Below are 23,158 nucleotides of genomic sequence, written 5' to 3' on the forward strand. Positions count from 1 at the left end.
TACCCACATCGTGCGGCTCATTCATCACCACGTTCATTCACGACTTGGATTCGCTTGAATTTCTCAATGTTACAGCTGACATTGTGGCCGTGACCATCAGTTCGTTCGTCAATGCGAAGGCGCCAAAGTTCACGTTTACCTTCCCCTTCTCGGCTACCAATGGGCAGTTGCAGTCGTTTATTTCAGGATTTCACACAGCATCCTCCAAGACAACGAGCATCTGTGTTAACAGTCCATTCCACTTCATCGACGCGGCGGCCGATTTGGCGGCGGGTCGTTTCCGTGCTGCCAGCCTCATCACATACGGTTTTGATCTTGCGACTCCTCGCGCTTCAGACCCGCTTGCTCTCTATCCTTTGTCCAGTGCGGATGATGAGCGTCGCAGCCGCCGTAGCCGTCGTGAGGTTACTTCACCCGAGTCGCAGTACCTCGTCGACCTGTCAATTGCCGAGGACCAGCTGGAGTTTCTGGCAGTCGGCCGCGAGGCCATCTGGCGCACAACTCCTTCGACCTCGCAGGTTGGCAATGACACGCACAATGAGCCCTATACGGTTCCGGCTACGGATGCACAGTATGCCACAAGCAACATTGGCATGCCTGCCATCAGTGCTTCCGGGTTGAAGCCTGTCTGGCGTGTTACCTTTGATGCACCGGCTGTCGTACATCGAGTCGAGCTCTCCATTCCGACTGTGTACATGGATGAGCATCCAGCGCACTACGCTGAGGTGTTTGATATTGTCCTGTACAATTCTGCCGACCTGCCGCTTCGTTCGACTCGCGTCTTTGGCCAACGCACACACATCTGGGCGAATGTGGATGCCACCCAGGCCGCTTACCTGGAGATTCAGGGCGTCTCTGATCGTGCTGTGCAGCTCGCACTTGATCGCGTCCGTGTCATTGGCGGCTTTGAGCGCGATTGTCTCCCTCTTGTGTCGTTTGATCTGGCATATCTTGCCAACGACATTCGCTTGGCTGGCGAGGTGGTCCACGTCTCGAATGCATCACTGGGCGCTTCCGTTTTGGCCTCCAGTCCACAGAATTACCTGGTGTACTCGGTGCTTTCTGACTGGCACCCAGCTAGTACGAGCTCACTGCCGCAGCTCAATTCAGCCGCCATCGCACAGCTCGACATCACCAACAGCGACAACCAGCAGCGGGTTGTCATGGATGCATCCTTTGAGTCCGCACTCGATGATTTGGTGGCTTCGTGGCTGAATGGTGATCTTGCCAACAACGGACTAGCTCTCCGCCTCGACCTGGACCAAGTCGGTAAAGCGAGTTTCGACCGTGACGAGTTCACTCTGTCGTTCAACCTGCGACGCTTCCTTTGGCGTAACACTTCGTTGAGCGACTGTTCTGCGCGATGCGGCGCAGGTGTTCAACATGCAACCATTCAATGCTATGAGCGCACCCACAGCGACAACGGACAGCCTCAATACATTGTCGTGGACGATTCGTTCTGTCGGTCCAGCACTCGCCCGCCCGCAACAGTTGCATGCGATGCTTTCGATTGTGACTACGAGTATCGACAGCTCTGTGGCAATTGTCTTTGCACTGAAACCTCGTGCCAGTTTTCCGAGGCGCGGCAATCGACGCTTCAATGCTTGCACAACACTGGCAGTAGCGGCTCGGAAGTTCCAGTTTCGGCGTCTCTCTGTGAGATGCACGGTCTGCAGATGCCAAACTCCACAACCTGCCCGAGCTGCAACTGCACTTCTGGATGTGAGCTCAAGTGGGAAGTGTCGACGTGGTCATCCTGTGAACCTGCGTGCGGCGCTGGCACTCGCACTCGTAACATCACCTGTACTCGCCGCGATCCATCCCATCCGCCGCATTTCTGGCCCACTGCAACTCCATCCGAATGTGCACGTCTTTCTGATCCTCCGAGTGCCCTCGAGTCGTGCTACTCGCGTGATGGCTGCTCGAACGGCAATGTCAACACAGGCCTCGATCCATCTGCTGCCGTTTGGCCAATTCTCGCCAAGACCCGCATCCTCGAACTCAACAGCACAATCTCGCGTGTTGAATCCTTGATCCAACTAGGCGAGCCGCACCTCTCCGCCGAGTTGCTTGTTGCGCAAATTGCTCGCGACACGCTGTCAGCGCGTTTCGAGAGCCAAGTTGTCGACTCACGCACAAGCATGGACTTGGCCAAGCTGTCCGTCGAACTCGAGGTGGTCGATCTGCAAAACGAGCTGTCTGCGTCCCACACTCGCCAAGAGTCCGATCTGCCGACCAAAACGGTTGCTCTCGAGCAGCTGGAGCTGGACGCTCGTATGGCATCTGCACGAGCGACAATCAACATGCCTGGGAGTGGCGTGACGTCGTACAAGAACATTGGCATGCTCGGATTCGGATACCACATCTTCAAGGGCAACCCTCTTCCGTCGTCCGGTGTCGATCCCGGGTTCACCTTGCCTGTCCTCAAGGTGGATTACTCGATGCGTCGCATGACCGCTGATGGCAGCACGATGCTTCCTGACCGCGTCGCCGTCATTCCGTACGCTTCCGCGCAGTTTGACAGTCGTTCCCACCTCGTAACGACCTCGTCGGAGTACGCAGAAAGCTTGGAAGTGGACGTGTCCATCGAAACCTCCTTCTCGTTCAGTGCTCTCGTTGAAGGTGGAGGTGCCAAGTTTTCGGCGTCGAACGACTACAAGCAGGCCTCAGAGATGCATCAGTCGTCCGAATCTGTTTCAATCACCACCATTGGCACCGTCTTGACATATGTGGCAGAGTTCCTGGATGACACGCCTCCGCTCGCCGACCATGTCATTGAGATGTTCAACGCGCTCCCGCCGCCCGCGTGCTGTGATGGTCTTGTGCTTCCCTCGCACGCTGGAGTGAGCAAGGATCGTTCGGCGTGCACCGCAATCCATGCAAACTGTGGCGACCTTTACCTTCGGTTTTTGGACAAGGTGGGGACCCACACCCTCATCGGCGTCCACATGGGCGGGAAGTCCATTCGAGTGTACACCATGGCACAAACCGAGTTTGAGTCGAGCGTGGAACAGTCGGATGCGTTCAAGTCATCATTGTCGCTTTCGTCTTCTGGAATCGAGTCGAGCTCCATCGACACGTCCTTGAGCATCAACAAGCAAAGCTCCCTTAAGCAAGCCGTCAAGGATCGCACCGAGTCCCGCCGCGAGACGTTCATGGGTGGTGACCCAACCGCAGGCACAAATGATCCGGAAGACCCCACAAACATGGACGGTGACAAGGAGTGGAGCACGACGGTGTCGAAGAATCCAGTTCCGATCAAGTACAAGTTGGTGCCCGTGCTGCAGGTGCTGGCTGTCTCGCGTTTGTCCAATGGCACCAACCAGGAGCTTGTCGGCTTGAAGCTCGACCTTTTGACCCGTTTTTACCTGCAAGTGTGCGCAAACACACCTGGTGCTGACTGCGAAGTCCCGGCCAAGGCGGACGAGGTGGGAGTGCACTTTGGCGACTATGTCACCCTCTCTCAAGTCATCTCGGCAAGCAATCACATGGTCATGGCAGAGGACCCCAAGCAAGGCAGGCTGATTGCTCGTCAGGTGCCAGCGTCGAACGAGGACGTGGCAGACACGCACATGGACATTGTCAACCTTCCTGATGGCGTTGTCTGCTCGTCGTGTGGTGATTCAAGCCGCTACTTTAATGGAGAAGCTTGTACAATGTGCAAGAATCCACACACGACTTGTGCACCAGTCCAGCACGAGTCGTGGTCCGAGGTCATCCAATCTGCAAACCGTGCGAGCGACAACGGACCGGCTGGCATCTATCAGGTCAAGGGCGTCTCTTTCGCCCAGTGTAAGCAAGCGTGCATGGAGCGTCCCTCATGCAAGGCCGGCGTCTACTTGACCAATGCAGCCCATGTGGACCGCGCGGTCGAATGTAACCTGTTCGGCGATCACCCTGAGAACGCGTTTGTTCGGCGCGGTGGTGAGCATGACGACAACTGGTACATCTTCCAGCGCTGGGGTTGCTACAGCGCACAGCATCCAGACTTTTTCACTGGCTGGAGGGCCTACGGCGCCAGTTCCTTCCGAAAGCAGCCTAGAATCACTACTGAAGCGTACGAAATGTATGCGGAAGTATCGTTTACTAAGAATGTAGTGAAGAATGAGGGGGAAGCCCGACTAGGGATGAGCCGAGTTCGTAACTACGATCAACAAAGGGCGATTCGAGCATCGTAAACGCATGCATCATTTCATTCACGTGTATTTAGCAAGAGACAACAACAACAACAACAACAACGGCAACAACAAAATTCAATGGTTAAACACACAGAAAAACAAAAAAAAAAAAAAAAAAAAAAGGTGGAAATACATCACAAACACACACAAGGTTACTTTTTTTTTTTGTTGGTTCTTTTTCACCTCTGCTTCCTTCAAGCGTACAAATCGTCGTCGGCATTGTTGTCCTGGAAGTTGCCGCCTTGTGCGGGAGCACCGCCAGCAGCAGGGGGAGCTTGGCCGGGGGCAGCGCCGGGGAATCGGAAGTTGTTGCCAAAGCCGCGGGACTGTTGGAGGGTCTGCGAGAACATTTCGTACTTGCGGACGTCCGTCTCGCTGACAGAGCGGCGGGCAAACTTCATGGCGGCCTCAAAGTGGTCGCGACGAATCTCGGGGACGGGGTCCTCGTCGGCATCGTCCGTGATCATGGCGTCCGGGTTGGCCTCGCGCTGGGCCTTGCGCTCGCGCTCGCGGGCAAGCTCCTTGTCGATCGACTCGCGGATGGCAAGCTTGCAGGCGCGCTGGCAAATCTCGGTGAGATCGGCACCAGAGAAGCCGTTGGTCGAGCGGGCGAGGTAGTCAATGTCCACGTCGGGGGCGATGGGGGACTTGCGCAGGGCAGCCTTGAGGATGGCCAGGCGCGATGGCTCGTCGGGCAGAGGAATGTAAATGAGCTGGTCGAGACGGCCGGGGCGGAGCACAGCAGAGTCGATAATGTCGGGGCGGTTGGTGGCGCCAATGATAAAGACATTCTTCTTGACGTTCATGCCGTCCATCTCGGTGAGGATTTGGTTGATGACACGGTCAGAAGCGCCGCCAGCGTCGCCGCTCGAGCCGCCGCGGGACTTGGCAATCGAGTCGAGCTCGTCAAAGAACAGGACGCAGGGCGCGGCTGAGCGCGCCTTGTCGAAAACATCGCGCACGTTCGACTCGGACTCACCAAACCACATGGTGAGGAGCTCGGGGCCCTTGATCGAGATAAAGTTGGCCTGGCACTCGTTGGCAATGGCCTTGGCCAGCAGCGTCTTGCCGCAGCCGGGCGGGCCGTAAAAGAGGACGCCCTTGGACGGGCTCATGCCAAACTTGAGGAACTTTTCGGGGTGCTCCACAGGGTACTGGACGAGCTCTTGCAGCTCGCGCTTGACGTTCTCGAGACCACCGACGTCGGCCCAGGTGACGTTGGGCACCTCGACCACAGCCTCGCGCAGTGCGCTGGGGTTGCTGGCGCCAAGCGCAAAGCGGAAGTTGTCTTGCGACACGGCCAGCGAGTCGAGGACCTCGGCATCAATCGTCTCGGCGTCGAGATCAATCAAGTCCATCTTTTCGCGGATTTGCTGGAGGGCAGCCTCCGAGCAGAGCGCAGCAACGTCCGAGCCGACATAGCCGTGCGTCTCGTTGGCAATCTGCTCGAGGTCGACGTCCGCGCCCAGCTTCATGTTCTTGGTGTGGATGCGCAAGACCTCGAGACGGCCAGTCGCGTCGGGAATGCCAATGTCCACCTCGCGGTCAAAGCGGCCAAAGCGACGGAGGGCGGGGTCGAGCGAGTTGGGGCGGTTGGTGGCAGCCATGACGACCACGTTGGATCGGCTCTTGAGGCCGTCCATGAGCGTGAGGAGCTGCGAAACAATGCGGCGCTCCACCTCGCCGTTCGTCTTCTCGCGCTTGGGCGCAATCGAGTCGAGCTCGTCAATGAAAATGATCGAGGGGGCGTTCTTCTCGGCCTCCTCAAAGGCCTTGCGGAGGTTGCTCTCCGACTCGCCGGCCAGCTTGGACATGATTTCGGGGCCGTTGATCAAAAAGAAGAAGGCGCCCGTCTCGTTGGCGACAGCGCGCGCAATGAGCGTCTTGCCCGTGCCGGGAGGGCCGTACAGCAGAATGCCTCGTGGCGGCTTGACACCAATCGACTGGAAGAGCTGGGGGTGGCGCAGGGGAAGCTCGACCATCTCCTTGATCTGGGCGAGCTGCTTGCGGGCGCCGCCAATGTCGTCGTAGCCGACAGAGTTGAGCGTCTCCTCCTCCTCCTCGCGCTTGATCGGGTCGCCCTCGCAGTGGATGACAGTCTCGGGCGCGACAATGCAGTACGGCGCGGGGTCGGTCTCGACCACCTTGAATTCGACAGCGCGCATGCCGCCGCGGACCTGGAAGAGATCGCCCTTGCGGACGGGTCGGTAGGCCTCGAGGAAGTACGGCTTGAGGTAGACCTCAAACAGGTTGCCAGTCAGGCCCTCGATCGTGTCGTCGACGGGGAGGACGTGGATGCGGCTGCCGTACTTGACGTCGGGGCACGCGTGCACGCTGACAATGTCGCCGAGGCGCACGCGCAGGTTGGTGCGCACAACCTTGTTCATGCGGATCTTCTCGTTCGGGCACTCGTCGTCCGACAGCACAATGCAGATCGTGTCGCGGCGCTTCTTGCCCTTGACCATGACCGTGTCGCCGCGGAAGAGCTGCAGCTCGTCCATCTTGGCCTGGCTGAGCGACACGACAGAGTTGTCGTCGTTCAGCGCCTCGTCCACAATCAAGCGGAAGGGCGCCGACTTCTTTTTGAGGATGGCGGTGGCGATTTCGCTGGAAGAAAAGAGGGAGAAGAGGGCGAAAAAAAAAAAAAAAAAAAGAAAAAAAAAAGTGGAGGTGATTGAGCAATTTCAGTTGAACGGAAAGCAAAATGGTGTTCCACCAAGTCGAAATAGAAACAACAACAAAGAAGACAAAAGAATCGCAGCAAAGGAGAATGAATGTCGTTCGTGATCACCATTCAACAATCGGGAATCGAGAAGCTCAAGAAGAAGAAGAGGAAGAAAAAAAAAAAAGAGTTCTTCACAGTTTCCAGAAAGAGTGCAAAAAATTCGCCGTCAAAACGACACGAACAGCACACTGCGTTTCTGCACGTTCCACTCGCAGCTGCTGGTGCGTGCACACGACGGTCTTTTGCAACCACCACAAACGCAAGGAGAGCGAGAAGCTGGATTTGCCAACGCGGAAAAAAAAAAAAAAAAAAAGCCAGCGATCGCGAAAAAAACAGAGTTCTGGAATAATTTTTTTTTTTTTTTTTGTGTGTTTCTTTCGGCTTCCGTCATCACAGAAGTTGTGTTGCAAAGTCGTTGCGCAAAAGGAGAGGCGTCTGCGCGCATCACTCATCGCAGTAGATGCACAGGCGGCTTCATGCAGAGCATGGAGCAACGCGGGGCAAGGGTTGCACCCCGGACACAAGCGCGAGTGTTGTGCGATGGCGCGCAAAGAGCCAAGAGCACCAAAAAGAAAAAAAAAAAAAGGAAAAAAAAAAAAAGATGACGAGGCGGCTTAACAATGCAAGGGCAAAACGGAAACGTACTCGTTGCTGTTGTCTACGGGCTTGGCCATGGTTTGATGATGAAGTTGCTAGTCAAACGAAAGAAGCTCGAGCAATGTGGATGACGGGGGGAGCAATGTCCTGGAACGGAAACCAAAACCAAAAAAAAAAAAAAAAAAAAAAAAGCGAACGAACTGTGAGCATTTCAAGTTGAACAGTGCCAAGACCAAAGAGCAACAACCAAGGACCAAAGAGAGCAACAAGAGCAAGAGGAGAAGCAAGGCCTCAATGTAATGCACGCAGAAGAGAGAGAGAACAAACCTTGAAACAAAGAAGGGAAGAGACACGTAAAAATAAAAAAAATAATAAAAAAACACGAATGAACTGTCGTCAGCACAAATCGAGACGGTCGCCTTTTTCTACTGTTTCGAGATGATCCAATTCAGCCCAAAGTGCACGTCATCCATCCATCGATCCATCATCGTGTTTGCTGCCACATCCACAGCAACATCATCATCATCATCATTGCATTGAATAGTCCTTTTTTGTTTGACCTCAAGCAGCAAATGAACGCGCAGCAGTTTGAGCTGCCTGCTGGCCGGTTTGATGCGCCGAAAGATCCAGCCCCAGCAGCGTCCGGAGCGTCAGGAGCATCAGACCGTGGCCGAGGCCGAGGAGAACCAAGGAACAATGCATCAGGCGCAGCAGACAACGCTCGACGACCGGCGGCGGCGACGGGTGGCGGACACGTTGGACCGGCGACGGCGGCCGATGCGCAACGACGGCAGCTCGACGCGCTGATGAAGCATCCAGAGCGCGAGATTGTGCTCCCTGCTGCGCCAAGCAAGCATCGCGCGCCTCGAGGCCCCAAGGACTTGATCCACCATGTCGCTGGTGAGCAGGCCGCAGGACAATGCTTTTTTTTTTTTTTTTTTTTTTTGGCTCAGACTGTTTTCTTACACTCTTTCTCACAATCTTTTCTCATAACGTCTCATCAGGTTCGACCGCTGGCGCTGGCAGTGGCGAGTTTCACGTATACCGCAATGCAAAGCGGAGGGAGGAGGCACGCTTGCGAGCACTGGACGAGATGAGCGAGGCTGTAAGGAAAAGCTTGCTGAGTTGCTGCGATTGACATCTCTGTATCTCACTCGGGAGACAACGCAATCGTAGGAACGTGCCGACTACGAATTCCACGCACGAGCACAGCAGTTCAAAGAGGAAGAGGCCGCGGCGTTGGCCAAGAAGCGATCCAAGCGCCAACGAAAAAAGCAGCTGCAACAGCTCCGCAACAAGAAAGCACGGCAAGAAGGTGGTCAAAAGACTGGCGGTGAACGTGCCACCAACGAGGATGACGACGATGACGACGAGGACGATAGTGAAGAAGAAGAGGAGGGAGAAGGTGGTCCAGCAGAGCCCGAAGCTGCCGCTGCCTCGATTCTCAAGCCATCCACTTCAGATTGAAATAACACATGGAGCACACCATGTTTTCTTTTCCAATACAGCAAAAGTTCATGCTTTTGATTCCAATACAGAAACAGACAACACGAGCTGCACTTTTCCCCCCCTAAACAACAACAACAACAGCAAAGCTAACAAAATTCACGCATCAATCGCCCAAAAATACAAATGCCTTCCTAGTATGGCACTGCCGAAAACAGATGGTACTGCTTTCGTGCCAATTCGATCATTGTGTTGTAATTGTCCATGTCTGATGCCACACGAAGGTTGAAGACAAGTCGAAACGCACAGAAAATGAGAAAAACGGCCAAAACGCAATGATTGCCAGTCAAACATCAATCATCCATCCACAAATCAAGTTGCACAAAACACGACAACAAACTTACTGAAGGACTTGGGGAAGGGCGCAAACGTCTCTGCGACGAGCGACAGGTCTGGCTGGACGCTGCCAATGTACTCAATCACGTCGCCCTCGGCGTAGACGGCGTTCGAGTTGGTGTGCACAATGGTCTCGCCCTTGTCGCTGGTCCTGATCGTCACAGTGGATTGGTTGATCTGCAGAGTCGAGGGGTGGACTGGGGAGTGAGTCGCAGGTTTTGGTTGTTTTGGCGGGAAAACCAGTTTCCCCAACTTTCCACAGCCAGTTCTTTCGCTGCACCCGTCTGCACAGCCGCCAAATGCCCGCAAAGTGGATGACAAGCACCGACTGTCTACTCTCCCCTCGAGCGAGACGGCGCTTCTCACGAGACAAAGCATGAACGCTTCATTGCGCGTGTTGGTTGCATGCATTGAGTTTTGTGCTTCCCGCGCTTTTTTTTTTTTCACTTTTTTTCACTTTTTTTTTTTTGTGTGTGTGTTTTGGGCTGTGCGGCCTCTGTTGAGCGGTTGAACGGTACCTTCATCACAGTGCCGACAAGGCGGACGAACCGATCGACGTTGGCAGCCAGCATGCTGTTGTTGACGCGAGGGGTGGGAGGGTATTCAGAGGGCGCTTCGTCTTGTGCCATTGTTTTATGATTGTTTGCTTAGAAAGTTGACTGAAGCAACCCAAAACTGATTTGATAGGGATGGTATGGTATGGTACAACAACATAGGAACAAGCGAAAAGACGACAGCATTGTCTTTTTTTTTTTTGAAGCAATCCCAAACGACTGAATGCCCGAAAATTAGCCTTGCAGCAGCGCCAATGCCAGCTCCTCATCATCGACAAGAGACCGCGCTCGCTTGCTCGCTTGCTTGGCAGAGGCTCCGTCCGAGTCTTCATGTCCACGCTTTGAGCCGCGGCCATGGTTGCGCACAGGCTCTGGCTCGTCTTGATCGTCGTCATCTTCGTTCTCGTCGTCTTGATCGTCGTCATCCTCATCATCCTCTTCTTCTTGGTCGTTACCTTGAGCACCAAACTTCATTTCGAGCTGACAGGAAGGAAATAGCGGAGTGAGTGATTGCAAACTAAAACCATACACACTCAAAAACCCCATTCCCCACAAAACTTACATAGCCCGCAGCTTCAGCCTGTCGCTTCTCACGGGCCTTGCGAGACTTCTCCTTGTGCTTCTCTTGCACACGACGGCGCTCGGCCAAGCGATCGAGACGATCCGCCTCCTTCATGCGTGCCTTGGATTCTTCGATCGTGACGGGCACGTTGGGTCGCGGCTCCTCGATTACTTCCGGATCTGGGATGCTCACAATGCCGTCCTCCACGACCTTGCCCGACTCGTCAAGTGCCTATTTGCCGTGGAAAGGAAATTAAAGGTGAGGACAAACCGTCAAAAAACAAACAAAAAAGCAAACGATTTTTCAGGGTCCGACACACTCACCAAGCCGTCATCATCAAATACGACTTTCGTATTCGCCTTGATATTAGCGTTGATGAGCTTCTTGGCCACCTTTGCGCGAGTAAGGGTCTACGGAGCAAAAATACAAGACTAGCGAGTCAGCAACCGCAATTTTTCACAAAAACCACAAAAACCACATGCATGCGCTGCTCCGTACCTTCTTCTTGCTCGAGGATGCCTCTTCGGCCGTGTCCATGGCAGTGCCGTCACGATTGATCTTTGCTTCCTCAGGGGCATCGTCATCGTCGTCCACACCATCGACGCCGTGGTTGCGGCGTTTGAGCACCAGCAGGTCATCCTCGCCCGTCTCTTCGTCCTGCTCACGCAGCTTTTGCCATGCAGTTGACAAGACTCCTTGGTTTTGGCGAAGGCGAATGCGGTCGATCTTGGATTTTGCCTGAAGAACAAGAATCGCAAACGAGTCAGTCCAAAGGCCAGCCCTGCTCGCCAATGGTGGATGCAAAAGCGCCATACCTTCTCTTTGGGAGCACTTTCAGCGCCCCAGCTCTTGTCTTCATTGTCACTGTCAGAGTCGTCATCGCTTGCGTCGTCGTCGTCACTGCCATCGTCCTCCGAGCCATCTTCAGCGGCTGCAGCAGCGCTTGCCGCAGGTCCATGGACCTTTTTGACCTTCTTCAAGTAGCGAATGTTCGGCTGACCAGGCAGACCGAGGGACAGCGCAAACTCTTCCGCAGGGAGTGCGTGCACATCGAAAACTTGCTTGTTGGGTTGCAAAAAGACCGAGCGCATGTACGAGACGAAATACTAGTAGAATACAAAATCAGAAGGAAGCCAAATGGAGCAATGAGGTGAGTCGCTTTCACGGACAACAACGCAAAAAAAAAACAACAACAAAAACACAACAACAACAACAACAACAAAAAAAAAAAACCGCAACCTCCAGCAAAACCTCACCTTTTGAGCCAGGTACTTGAGCTCGGGCTCTTGTGTACAGAAGGCTGCAAGGCTGGGACGGATGCTGGAGCTGCGATCGGGGTTGATTTCACGCTTTTCGATGGGGATGCGCTTCTCGGCAAGGGTGGCAACCATGCCTTTCTCTTCGGACGGGAGAACCATCAGGAGTGCGTTGCCGCTCTTGTCGGCACGGGCAGTGCGCCCGACGCGGTGAATATACGTGCTGGCGTCTTCCGGGCAATCGACCTGGATGACCCAGTGGACGGCGGGGAAGTCGAGACCACGAGCGGCAATATCGGTGGCAAAGAGCACGGCGGAAGGCTTCTTCGCAAAGTCGCTGTAAATGGCCATGCGCTTCATTTGCTTTTGCTTGCCATACAGTGCCATCAGCGGCACGCCTGGGCGCAGTCGTCGGAATGTCTCGAGCACAAATCGCACCTGCTTGCAGCTGGACAGGAAGACGAGCGTTTTTGAGCTGGTGTGGGTGCGAATGAACGAGTACAAAATGTCCAGCTTGTCGGGAAGGGCCGTCACGACGTAGGACTGCGACAGACCCTTCGGGGTGCTGTGTTTGGCGTGCTCGTGCACGGCGGCGTACTCGGGCGAGGTGAGACTCAGGCGCGCCAGATCGCGCACGGACTTGGTTTGGGTGGCCGAGAACAAGAGGGTTTGGCGCGACCGGGGCAGAAAGTCCAGAATGGCATCCAGCGTGCGAGCAAAGCCCATGTCGAGGATGCGATCGGCCTCGTCCAAAACGAGCATCTGCAGGTTGGAGCAGTCAAAGTTTGGCGTCTCGTCCATGTGTTGCAGCAAGCGTCCGGGCGTGCACACGAGAATGTTCATGCCGTTGATGCGCTCCTTCTCCTGCTCTACATCCTTGCCACCAATGACCAAGCCTGCGGCCAACTCGTGGCGCGCACCAATCTTGCGCAGCACCTCAAAGATCTGGAAGGCAAGCTCGCGGGTGGGCGTAATCACAATGGCGCCAATGCCGTCCTCCGAGGACCACCGCAGGCGGTAGAGGCGCTCGACCACAGGCAACAGGAAGGCGAGCGTCTTGCCCGAGCCGGTTTTGGCGGCACCGAGCACGTCGCGACCTGCCAAGCCGTCGGGCAGCGACACTCGCTGGATTTCGGTCAGTTTGACATATGCGCAGTCGCGGAGTGCGGCCTGCGTGCGCGACGACAAGGGCAGCTCTGCAAAGCGTGTGAAAGTGGATGGAGTGGTGGTTGTGGCTGTAGCATCGGCCTTCTTGGGCGTCTCATCACTCGCTTCTTGATTCGTCGTTGGTGCAGCGGCCGATCGAGCACCAATGATGTCCGTGGAGCGAGGCAGTGCGTTGCAGCGTGCCGTCAGCTCGGCAATCTCGCGCGTCTCCTCCTGCATTCGTTGCTTGCGCGTGCCCTTGCCCTTGGCTGGCGGGTTGGCCTGCTGGTTCTTTGGCTTCTTGCCCGCTGCGTCTCCCGAGCGACTGTCCATCTGGCTCAGCAGCGCGTTGATGCGACGCATCTGCTCTGGGTCTGCTTCTGGTGGCTTTTCATTGTCGTCGTCGTCGTCTTCGTCTTCGTTGGGTTTGTCGTCATCGTCCTCGTCCTCGTCCTCGTCCTCCTCGTCGTCGTCGGCGCGACCTTTCTGCCCTCGTGGCGATGCATTACGACCTGCTGCTCGTCCGCGCGGGGACTGCGTCTGGGTCTGGCTGGCCGGCCCGCGTGCCACACGTGCGCCCTTGTTGGTGCCATGCGGCTGCTGTGGTCGCTTGCCCTGTGCGGCTGGGCTGTGTGCGCTTGTCTTGGCCATCGATTGTAAGCTAGTTGTGTGATTTCAGTCCAAACTGCAAGGAGCCGGTGAAGGTGAGTGAGCGCGCACTGAGTTGAACCAATGGCCGCTCGCTCGCTCGCAGCTGCGCAACACAAAATGTTGCATGAGCCTCGAGCACCAACTCAACTCATCGAGCAGCCTGTGCAACAGCTTGCGCAAGCACAGCTCGACACAGCCAGCGGCGATCGATCCGCCCAGGGTTTGACTCGCCCTTTGTTCCACATGGGAGCAAGCGATGACACAAGCACCAAAATGCTCAGAATTGTTCTCATAGAGCCGAACTTCAACGATCCGCTTCCCCACTCCCAGGTCCATCTCACCCTCTCAATGATAGACCTGGTCATTGAGCTGTGATATCCACAACAATCAAAGAGTCACTGTGGAGCAATTGGCTTACCGGTTGTTGATGGAGCGATTTGGAGACTGAACCCCCAGCAAAAGCCGCTCATCCAATGACATTAAATATCATACTATGAATGATGCATTGAGCGGGCGGCTACACAACCTCAACGTTTGCAGCACAACGAAAGAAACATAAAAGCTTTGAATTCGAATTACAATTTTTTTTTTTTGTTTTTGCAATTGTGAAAACCCCGATTTGACCGGTTTCAACGCTCGCTCTCTCTTGTTCATCAAATGGTACACATCGGTCACACGAATCGCCCCGCTCTGCGCTGAATCCGATACATGGGGATGTTACACACACGATTCAATGGTTGCAGGTGATGGGTGCAATGCGGCGATGCGAACGAGCGAGGCCGGAAGGTTGGGTGGTGGAAAAAGTTTGGGTTTTTCGTCTGGTCCGTTTTTTTGATTTTCGGCTCTGGCCAGCATTGCCTCGCGCTGCATCGCCACCGCATCGTCCAGCCTCCAGCCTTGTAGGATTCGGCATGCATCTCTTCAGGTCCAGGCCTGCACGAGGGCGACGGCGTTTTGTCGTTGAAAAAGGGCTGCGACAGAAGGAGAACTTTTTTTTTTTCTCTTCGTCCCGCTCCATTTCTTGCTCAATCCCGCTTCGGCAGCAAAGCGCTCGCGCTCTGTCACGAATCCCCGTGACTCTGCCACCACCACAGCACTCGCCAAAGCCCGACCGTTCGCTCGACAAGGCAGCAACAGTTGGAGAACGGTGCTCTAAACTTTTTTTTTTTCTCTTCGCCCCACCCTCTCTCCACCCCTTGCTCTCCGCCTGCTTTGCTCACTTCTTCTACCATCCTCCATCCTCCAAAATAGGCTAAGCGCACCAAGAAGGTCGGCGTTTCCGGCAAGTACGGCACCCGCTATGGTGCTTCGCTCCGTAAGCTCGTCAAGAAGATGGAAATCTCGCAACACGCCAAGTACACTTGCATGTTCTGCGGCAAGGACAGCGTCCGACGCACTGCCGTTGGCATCTGGAACTGCCGTGGCTGCTCCCGCACTGTTGCCGGTGGTGCCTGGACCGTCAGCACCATGGCCGCTGCCACCGTCCGCAGCACCATCCGCCGCCTGCGCGAACTCCAGGATTCGTAAAGCCCCTTTTATTACACTCCACAAGTTCCCGCTCTTAATTGTGCTTTTCTCGCTGCTCTCGCAACAACCATTGAATCTTGATTTGATGAGCATTTTGTATGGTGTGTAGTGTCACGAGTACAAAAACCTAGTCCTTCGTTTATTTCTCCCGCCAGATGATGTTCTTTCATTAGGGGGGGGGGGGTCGCGTCTTTCTCTATTTGCAGTATCGAAGAGACGAGAGTGAGAGAGAGTGAGAGGTTGGTGCAAGTCTCGAATTGAGCGACAGCCGGTTAATTTATTGCAAAGCCGCGCACAACACAGATCGGTCAATTCCACGCGAAAATGGTCTTGGCTTTGACCGCTTGCAGCTTGCGTTTGCGCCATTCGTGCTGAAGAATGAACATGTCGTCGGATCCTGGGAGTCGCGCCGTGACGGTTGCGCCTTTCCAACAAATGTGCTGGGAGTCGAGATTCCTGACATTGCTCAGCACGACCGGTTGCGCGCTGCGGTTTTGTCTTGCCAACTCGCAGGCAATTCTGGTGTCATCCATGATAAAATATCGGTTGCACCACAAGGGAAACGAATCAGTGACAAGAACCAGTCACAGCAGAATACGAGTCCGACAAACCTTGCTTCAATCATCGCTTCTAGTCCTGCTGTTTTGGCTCCCCCTCCGACGAGTAGAATACTTTGCAACATGCGCCGCCGCATGTCATCAGAAGCTGGACAAAGCGCAGCAGAGCGTGTGAGCAAAAACGGCTTTTTTTTTTTTTTTTTTTTTTTTGGGCAGGAATCTGGACCGCTTACGCCTCAGTATCCCCATCACCAAACAATACGTACGGCAACGGTCAATGCTGCATAATACAGCTTCATCGAGGGACATGACTGGCGAAGATGCAGAGCGAATTTGCGCAAATTCGCCACATTCGGTGGCTTGGAGCGCAACTTGCACCAGCATGGTGTCATGCTCTTGAGTGATCTGCTTCGCAGCAATACCAAAGCAAAAAACAAACAAAGCAATTGAACGCCAAGATCAGCAAGACAAATGATGTTCGTTCATCGTCACTATCGCAACAAACAAGACGACGGCTGACCTCGCGTGTGGTGTCAAAGACATCCTCGCAATCCTCCGTTACGTTCTCGATGAGCCGCATCAAGGGAGAGTGCGCCATGGAAAATGCCGTTGGGAAGAAGACACCCTGTTATCACCAATCGAGTCAGCAAACGCACCTAAAATGCGATCCAAGCAGCAAGTCGTACCATCGGTGCCTTGATGGGCTCATCCGACACGCGGCACTTGTACGACAATGTTGGCTTGCCAAACGAGCGAATATGGCAATTGAGAGTTTGAATATACGAAGGAGGGAACGTATCTTCTTGCTGTTGGAGAGCAGAATCGATTAGAAAGGGCAACCCACGCAACCAACAACGACAACAGGCAACGTACAGGAACTAGATGACAATGCGCTTCCTTCCATTCCCGCAGTTGGTGCCAGTTGTGCGGCTGTCGAAGGTCTAGTTTTCCGACAAAAGCGCAACCTAGGCGTTGAAGCAACCAGCCATACGCTTCCGAGACTTCGTAGCCACCGTAGTTCAGCAGCACGCTGCTCAAGTAACAGCCGGATCCAGCCACAAGCATCATGTGACAGCAACAATAACAAAAACAAACAACATCCAAAGTGAGAAAGCAGAGCGGACAAGCGAGACTCGATCAACACAGAAATTGTTGTTGAGCTTTACCGCGTGTTTCCCAAGACGATGCCATCTTCCACACAACTAACAGAGATCTTTTGATCTCCGATATCAATCACGCACGCTGACGAAATGCCGGCGGCGAATGTTGCGGCGGAGGAATCCTGCTGGAGCATGACTGCGTGGAACTGTAGCTCCTCCAGGGCCACTCTCATCAAGAGCTTGATCATTCCTCGATCGACAAAATCAGGGACGATAATAACGGCTTTATAATTCTGCTTGGAAGAGAGGGACAAGAAAGTAAGCGGTCGTTTCAGCAAGCGCCACCAAACTCCGGCTTCTGCCAAGCTCACCGAGAACTGCAAAGCAGGGATTCGCAAGTCCTGTTCTAACATGGAACGCCATATTGCGGCGATGCACGTCACGATGGATTCGACTCCAGCGCAAAGAGTCCCTCGATACATGGGAAGGCTGTCGGGAGTGTCTGGCTCGCTTCCAACTGTCACAATTGTATCTCGACATGGCTGGCCTCTTGCAAATGGCCATACCACATCGTATGGCTCTGCAGGATTGATGCCCAGAGCCTGGTATCGGAGCCAGAATCAGCGCAAGCAGATTAGACGCCATCACAATCACCGTGCCTCTGCGTTGTATCCCAGTCACGCTCGTCTGTGCTTCCCAACTTACCTGATCGCCAAATACAAACGGAGGCGCAGACCGAACATTGGTAAACTCACGATGGTGCTGATCGTCGTGCTGCGAAATCCGATCTGGTATTGCTCCGTCGTTGAATGATAGACACTGGGGGATGGCAACGATGCATCGCAATCAACAACACAAGGGTTTTCAATGCAAGTGAGATACACAGTACGACCGATATTTGAGAGACGACTGTGCACTCACTCACCTGGTTGAAAAGACCTTCCACCTTCTTGAATTCCATGGCTTTTCGTCTTGTGTGCTTCTCCATCGCTTGGAAGATTTGCTCTCGAGGCGAGAGTACAGCAGTTTCTGACGCGCTCGGGTCTGTCTTGGCCTGCTCGTTTTCGCTGTCGTCCACCTTCATTGGCTGAAAAGTCTGAGCATTGAAGAATCAGTCCGGTTATTGTTTCAGACCGTGAGTCGAGGGGGTTGCCCCGTTTGCATCAGGATGAGCCTTACGTCTGTCCCTGCATCCTGATCTGCGAGTGGCTCTGCGGCTGGTGCATGCTGGTCTGAGTTGGCATCGCCGGGTTGAGCGATCGGCGCAGGAGCAGCAGCATCCGCCATCGCTGGCTTGTTCTGCGCTTCAGCTCCCTCAGAAGCAGCAGCAGCTGCAGCATGATGATGATGATGAGTAGTGGAAGCAGCAGCCCCGTCTGGACGGCGGACTGCGAGCACGTTCAGGCGCGTCGATGGAAATGGCTGCGACGCGACGCCCATCCTCAGGTACAGACTGCCCGGCTGGATGACCACGACGTTCGCACCAGCGACAACGACCGGCAGTCCCTGCGTCTGTCATTATTGCGTTAGCGTGAGATTGATTTTAAGAAGAGTTGAGGACGGCGAGATGGTTCTCAAAACTGCTGACCTGCATCTCTCGTCTGAGACAATGTGCGACCTCCACCCTTCAAAGCTTTAGTAGACTGAGGCAAAGGTCAGCAGCAGCAGCATACAGTAAACCAGATACATGTATTCAAGCTTCAAGTCACTCTCAATCTCAATACACACGTCTTGTGTCTGTCACATTTCATTGCTCAGTCTGAGTTTCGTTGTTTCATTCTGTTTGTTTACAGTAGACTTTCAAAACTCATCTCAGACAAGAATGACGCTTTTGGCTTCTTTGCGGCTCGTTCGAAGTGCAGCTGCGATTCTTCCGCAACAGCAACTTGCGCTTGTGCGTCTCATCCATGCAGGCACCTCCGGGTTGAATGGCAGCACACAAGCGGGCGCAATGACGCCGCAGCAGCGCCAAGACGACCTCCACGCGGTGCGCCGCTTGAGCACCTCCGCGTCGGTGCCGTCGGTCGCGTCCGCGTGGAATGGCAGGCCGATGCGCCATCGCACACGCGACGCAGGCAATGACTTTGGTGGTGGCGACGAGGGTTTGCAGTGGCAGCAGAGCTCGCCGTCTCGCCAAGACCGACGCAAGTCTGCTGCTTCACGCTCGGACGATGCATTCGCTGCGACGATTGAGGATCCTGCCGAGACGGATGCAAGTGACTTTGCTGCTGGTGCTGGTGCTGGTGCTGGTGCTGGTGCTGGTTCGCGGAGAACCGAGCCCGTTCCCGGAGCCAAGGCATGGCCGTCCCGAGGCGAGATCGATGCGAATGCCGGTCTGGTGCCCGTCGCTGGAGATGGCAGCCAGCGCGCACCGCCAACGCCGTCCCTGGTGTCAACTCGTGTAGAGCGCACCCTTGGAGCTCGCAGGGCCTTTGCCAAGTCAATCACCCTCCGCCCGCCGTCGCAGCGCGAGCGCGAGCTCGAGTTTGAGAGTGTCAAGAAGGCGCTCGCCATTGTGATCAACCAGCGCAAGCACACACACACTCCGGCTGCAGCAGCAGCTGCTGCTCAGGCTTCCGCTGCTTCACCGAGTGCGCCCGCCGCGTCACCGAGTGCGCATGGCAAGCCGTCCGGGCGATGATGAATTGGCTTTTGGCCAGTGTTTTGCATGCTGTTCCGCCCCTTCCATTGCCGACAGAGTTAAAATCCGACACACCCCAAGCTGCAGTGCCTAGCATCCTTTGCTGCTTGGTGTTGATCATCAAAAATGAAACAATCCATCTACAGTACTTCAATAGCAATAGATTCTTGTACTCGTCCTTGCTACTGTATCGCTCCTTTGTGACTCGATGCAATACTATACCTACCTAGAAATAATAAACCATGCATGCTCAGTTGTCCTTTTTGTCTTGTTGTTCTGTCATCATGTTCCACGCTCGCTGTTGTGCACAGTCCGCACGCGCTGCCCTTCGACATGCACCCAGCCGAGCGCTCCACGCCATCGCACCAGCAGCAGCAGCAGCAGCAGCAGCAGCAGCCATCCCCATCTGTGCTCCACTGACTTGCATGACGCTGAAGCACCCATCAGAGCACCAAGCCATGCAGCGGACGAGCAGCAGTCGGCCGTCCACGCGCTTCTTCAGCCAAGACCGCCATGCTTCTGCAGCTGCTCAAGCCGCAGTCCAAGCGACGCCAGCGACCCAAGCGACCCAGGCGACCCAGGCGACCCAGGCGACTCCATCGACAGAGCCCACCAGTCAGAGTAATCACACTCAGACAAGCACAGCACAGGAGCCAAGCGCCCAGCAGCCTCAAGCTCAGTCCCAAGCTCAGTCCCAAGCTCAACCTCAGACGCTCGTGTTCCGCGAGGGCGCCAATCCGAGCTCCATTGGCCATGTCATGGTCCCGAATGTTGCCAAGTGGCGCATCTACCCAAAGACGCCGCTGTGGGACGAGTGGAAGACCATTCCGGTGATTCAGAAGCTGATCGACGGCCGCCCAGATGCATTCGCAGACGACCGCGTCGGATTTCAGAACTTCCAAGCCCAGTCTGGCCACTGGAACGCTGATCTCAAGACAAAGAGCAGAGTCGCAAGTCGAACCAACTTCCGGCACCAGCGGCTGGGGTCCAACCCGGTGCATGGCATTCTGGGCGTCGCAAAGCCGCCGGAAATGCGTGCCTCCACCATCGTCGAGATGGTCAAGAATAGTACGTGACGTGACGTTGCGGCGCAACAAGGAGGACAGGGGGAAATCGGGTTGATGGGCACGAGCACAAGGCTGGGTTGTTTTGTGTCGAATTGCTGATGTTTCTCACACACGTTGTTTGAATACTTGCCCCCTCCTTTCCCCTCCCCTCGCTTCATCTCACACTCAAAACTTCACAGCGCTCAACGCAAAGTGCGGACACGGTGGCGCGCTGGACATGTTCGCCAGTGGTGTCATGGTGCTTGCTGTTGGCAACCAGACTCCCGTGCTGCACGATTACCTCAACCATGTGCACAAGTCCTACTTGGCGGTCGGCGAGCTGGGCTACGTCACCGATTCACTAGATACCCACGGCATCGTTCTGGAGACGCGCAACCACAAGCACGTGACAGAGGCGATGCTGCGAGAGGCGCTGGGCAAGTTCCGCGGCAATATTATCCAAGCCCCTCCAAGGTTTAGCGCCGTCAAGCTCCAAGGTATGCGTCTGTCGTCTCACGCCCAAGCTTGGCGCGGAGAGTTTACTCGGAAAATGGAACGCGAGCAGCAGCAGCAGCAGCAGCAGCAGCAGCAGCAGCAGCAGCAGCAACCGGAAGCGGACGATTTCCGTCAGTACGAACTGATTGACGAGGCATCACAGCACTACCGCTTGAGCTCGCTCAGCGAGCTGGCAAAGACTTTTGTTCCCGCACAGCGCCCGGCCGTGTGCTACGCGTTGGAGCTCGTCGAATTTGCGCCGCCGTACTTTGTCATTTCCGCCCGCGTCGCTTCGGGCTTTTACATTCGCTCGCTGATTTCCGACATTGGCCTTGCCGTCGGCTCGCTCGCAACTACAACCGAAATTCTTCGAACCCAACAGGGAGACGTTCACATTGCAGAGCCCCGCATTGTGACCCGGTTGGAAGACCTGACAAATTACGATCTCTTGCTGGAGCGTCTGGCCATGACCAGTCCCGCAAAGCTCAGCAAGCACGACCGCGTCGCCGGGGCCGGAAGCGGCGCCACGCCGGCTCGGCCAGCAGCTCCAGCCAGCCATTCAACAGCACGGTCGGAAGCAACTTCCGAGCATCGCCAAGCTCCAACTCCCACATCCGCCACCGCCTCCGCTTCTGATGAAGTCGCTGGAGGCAAGGTGACAATTCCTCGACCCAGCATTCTTGAGAGCAGCAGCAGTTTTGTCGACCGCGGCAACAAGGGCTTTAACAACATTCGACGCGAAGGCAGCAAGGGTTCCGGCAACAAGGGCCCTGGCCACCTCCGGGACCCGCGGTTTTCGCAAGAGCTGGTTCAAAGCGCATTGCGCACCCGGGCGGACCCCAAACCCAAATCTGTTGGCAGTGAAGGAAACGGCAGTGATTGATAGGCCTCTGCTGTAGCTTTTGCCATAATATACTGTACTTTTAAATCGTTTCTAGTTGTCACTCCAGATTACAATGACACACAAGATGCATTTGTGAACCATGCAATGGCAACGGAACAGTATTCGTCAAAATACGTTGGGGTTTCAAGTGATAGCATTCACGGACATTCCTTCACTTGCAGGACTCGGTTTTTTTGCAAGCGGGGGGGGGGCGGGTGTGAATATCATTCATCGTATTGTCATAACAAATGGGGCACAGAACCATCGTGCAGAAAGGGGTCACAAACCACCTCGCACGACTCCAAAGTATCATCTCAAAACGAAATCAAGCATCCATGGAGGTTGCTGTTGGTGCGGGCGCAGATGATGATGCAGCAGTAGATGTTGTGCCGCTCCCGGAAGCACCAGCAGCGTTGGAGCGGGAAGTAAGAGTCGTGCTCATGCCTGCAGCCGCTTCAGCATCTTCTTGAGTATATGCGGGTTCCTTGAGCTCCTTCAATCTGCGGAATGACAATATCACGGTTGGCATTCAAGGAAGAGTCCCAGCACCACACGCGACGGAAATTGTTGAGCGTCGTGGGAAAAAGCCTTGGAAACAAAACACAAATCGAACACAAGCTTTCGCAGACAGTCAGTCATGATGTGACGATTACCTTCGTCGGTGAACCTTGCTTTTGAAGTGCACGTTAAGCGAAAGCTCGTCGATAAAGTAGCGTCTGACGCGAAGAATCACAGCCGAAACAACCAAATGTGAATCCAAAGCGGAAACGCAGCACCGCTTCCTGCTTAACGTGCCCCCACACATCTACTTTTACTTCTACTTACGCGCATGCAACACAGTAGAACTGGCCAAGACCGGGCAAATCCATCGAGATGGGTTGGGTAGTCAGCTTGTCAACGTTCTCGGGCTTGAGGTCGTCCAGAATTTGATCGAGATGTGCTCGTCCGAAGGTCCATCAGAACGAGTAGATACGTCCGCATGGATGACGAATCGATGCACGGCAGCATGTCCAGGTTGACGAGAGCACGACAGCAAGTACAGAGCGAGTTGCAGGTCAGCAAACAAACGATCAGCCAAATGGACTGAACATGCGGGGGTGGTTCAACCAAGGGCGATTCTGATGGCATTGCGACGCTGGTCTCGGCTCTACTATTCGGGGGTGGGGGTGGCTGGTGTGCTGAAGCGGATGGGGAGGAGGGACCTGCTAGTGCTGCTCCAGCCAAACTCAATCTCCACGTGTGTTCACTCTCGCTGCCTCACTCACTCACAATTCCCCAACCCCCTTCCCCACCTCATTGCAAAGCACACAACACCGGGAGCGGTTGGAGCAGCAGCAGCAGCAGCAACAACAACAACAACAACAACAACAACAACAACAACAACAACAACAACAACGT

At 54.9% G+C, this 23,158-nt stretch overlaps 10 protein-coding genes across 10 annotated transcripts; 5 read left to right on the forward strand and 5 right to left on the reverse strand.

The window, feature by feature from the left end:
• Positions 1-66: 66 nt before the first annotated feature.
• Positions 67-4,108, forward strand: CAOG_06312 (hypothetical protein; the record flags this gene model as incomplete). The annotated part of the gene is made up of 3 exons (XM_004345011.1): positions 67-89; positions 365-3,943; positions 4,099-4,108. 3 exons carry the CDS (start codon positions 67-69, stop codon positions 4,106-4,108), a joined length of 3,612 nt encoding a protein of 1,203 aa, XP_004345061.1.
• Positions 4,071-7,885, reverse strand: CAOG_06313 (valosin-containing protein). The gene is made up of 3 exons (XM_004345012.2): positions 7,828-7,885; positions 7,549-7,647; positions 4,071-6,785 (listed from the first exon to the last, which is right to left on the reverse strand). Exons 2-3 carry the CDS (start codon positions 7,575-7,577, stop codon positions 4,373-4,375), a joined length of 2,442 nt encoding a protein of 813 aa, XP_004345062.1. The 5' UTR covers positions 7,578-7,647; positions 7,828-7,885; the 3' UTR covers positions 4,071-4,372.
• Positions 7,886-8,055: 170 nt separating this feature from the next.
• Positions 8,056-9,145, forward strand: CAOG_06314 (hypothetical protein). The gene is made up of 3 exons (XM_004345013.2): positions 8,056-8,400; positions 8,505-8,605; positions 8,677-9,145. Exons 1-3 carry the CDS (start codon positions 8,073-8,075, stop codon positions 8,965-8,967), a joined length of 720 nt encoding a protein of 239 aa, XP_004345063.1. The 5' UTR covers positions 8,056-8,072; the 3' UTR covers positions 8,968-9,145.
• On the reverse strand, positions 8,995-9,992 carry CAOG_06315 (hypothetical protein). The gene is made up of 3 exons (XM_004345014.2): positions 9,861-9,992; positions 9,351-9,519; positions 8,995-9,214 (listed from the first exon to the last, which is right to left on the reverse strand). Exons 1-3 carry the CDS (start codon positions 9,969-9,971, stop codon positions 9,141-9,143), a joined length of 354 nt encoding a protein of 117 aa, XP_004345064.1. The 5' UTR covers positions 9,972-9,992; the 3' UTR covers positions 8,995-9,140.
• An 18-nt stretch (positions 9,993-10,010) lies between these two features.
• CAOG_06316 (ATP-dependent RNA helicase dbp4) lies at positions 10,011-13,952 on the reverse strand. The gene is made up of 7 exons (XM_004345015.2): positions 13,930-13,952; positions 11,715-13,545; positions 11,274-11,564; positions 10,957-11,196; positions 10,782-10,868; positions 10,459-10,689; positions 10,011-10,376 (listed from the first exon to the last, which is right to left on the reverse strand). Exons 2-7 carry the CDS (start codon positions 13,509-13,511, stop codon positions 10,131-10,133), a joined length of 2,892 nt encoding a protein of 963 aa, XP_004345065.1. The 5' UTR covers positions 13,512-13,545; positions 13,930-13,952; the 3' UTR covers positions 10,011-10,130.
• Positions 13,953-14,168: 216 nt separating this feature from the next.
• Positions 14,169-15,179, forward strand: CAOG_06317 (60S ribosomal protein L43; the record flags this gene model as incomplete). Its single annotated transcript, XM_004345016.1, has 2 exons — positions 14,169-14,171; positions 14,763-15,179. 2 exons carry the CDS (start codon positions 14,169-14,171, stop codon positions 15,036-15,038), a joined length of 279 nt encoding a protein of 92 aa, XP_004345066.1. The 3' UTR covers positions 15,039-15,179.
• A 93-nt stretch (positions 15,180-15,272) lies between these two features.
• On the reverse strand, positions 15,273-18,329 carry CAOG_06318 (hypothetical protein). Its single transcript, XM_004345017.2, has 12 exons — positions 18,284-18,329; positions 17,875-18,207; positions 17,621-17,791; positions 17,401-17,514; positions 17,067-17,297; positions 16,762-16,988; positions 16,469-16,625; positions 16,282-16,401; positions 16,116-16,220; positions 15,862-16,000; positions 15,650-15,743; positions 15,273-15,557 (listed from the first exon to the last, which is right to left on the reverse strand). Exons 1-12 carry the CDS (start codon positions 18,287-18,289, stop codon positions 15,347-15,349), a joined length of 1,908 nt encoding a protein of 635 aa, XP_004345067.2. The 5' UTR covers positions 18,290-18,329; the 3' UTR covers positions 15,273-15,346.
• Positions 18,330-18,458: 129 nt separating this feature from the next.
• Positions 18,459-19,589, forward strand: CAOG_06319 (hypothetical protein). Its single transcript, XM_004345018.2, has one exon. The coding sequence runs from the start codon at positions 18,518-18,520 to the stop codon at positions 19,334-19,336; it is 819 nt and encodes a 272-aa protein (XP_004345068.1). The 5' UTR covers positions 18,459-18,517; the 3' UTR covers positions 19,337-19,589.
• Positions 19,590-19,710: 121 nt separating this feature from the next.
• On the forward strand, positions 19,711-21,808 carry CAOG_06320 (hypothetical protein). The gene is made up of 2 exons (XM_004345019.2): positions 19,711-20,404; positions 20,583-21,808. Exons 1-2 carry the CDS (start codon positions 19,762-19,764, stop codon positions 21,758-21,760), a joined length of 1,821 nt encoding a protein of 606 aa, XP_004345069.2. The 5' UTR covers positions 19,711-19,761; the 3' UTR covers positions 21,761-21,808.
• A 277-nt stretch (positions 21,809-22,085) lies between these two features.
• On the reverse strand, positions 22,086-22,629 carry CAOG_06321 (hypothetical protein; the record flags this gene model as incomplete). Its single annotated transcript, XM_004345020.1, has 3 exons — positions 22,086-22,260; positions 22,414-22,476; positions 22,586-22,629. The coding sequence occupies 3 exons, from the start codon at positions 22,627-22,629 to the stop codon at positions 22,086-22,088; spliced, it is 282 nt and encodes a 93-aa protein (XP_004345070.1).
• Positions 22,630-23,158: the final 529 nt, after the last annotated feature.

The sequence above is a fragment of the Capsaspora owczarzaki genome (genome assembly GCF_000151315.2).
Source record: "Capsaspora owczarzaki ATCC 30864 unplaced genomic scaffold supercont2.11, whole genome shotgun sequence".
Taxonomy (NCBI): domain Eukaryota; class Filasterea; order Ministeriida; family Capsasporidae; genus Capsaspora; species Capsaspora owczarzaki.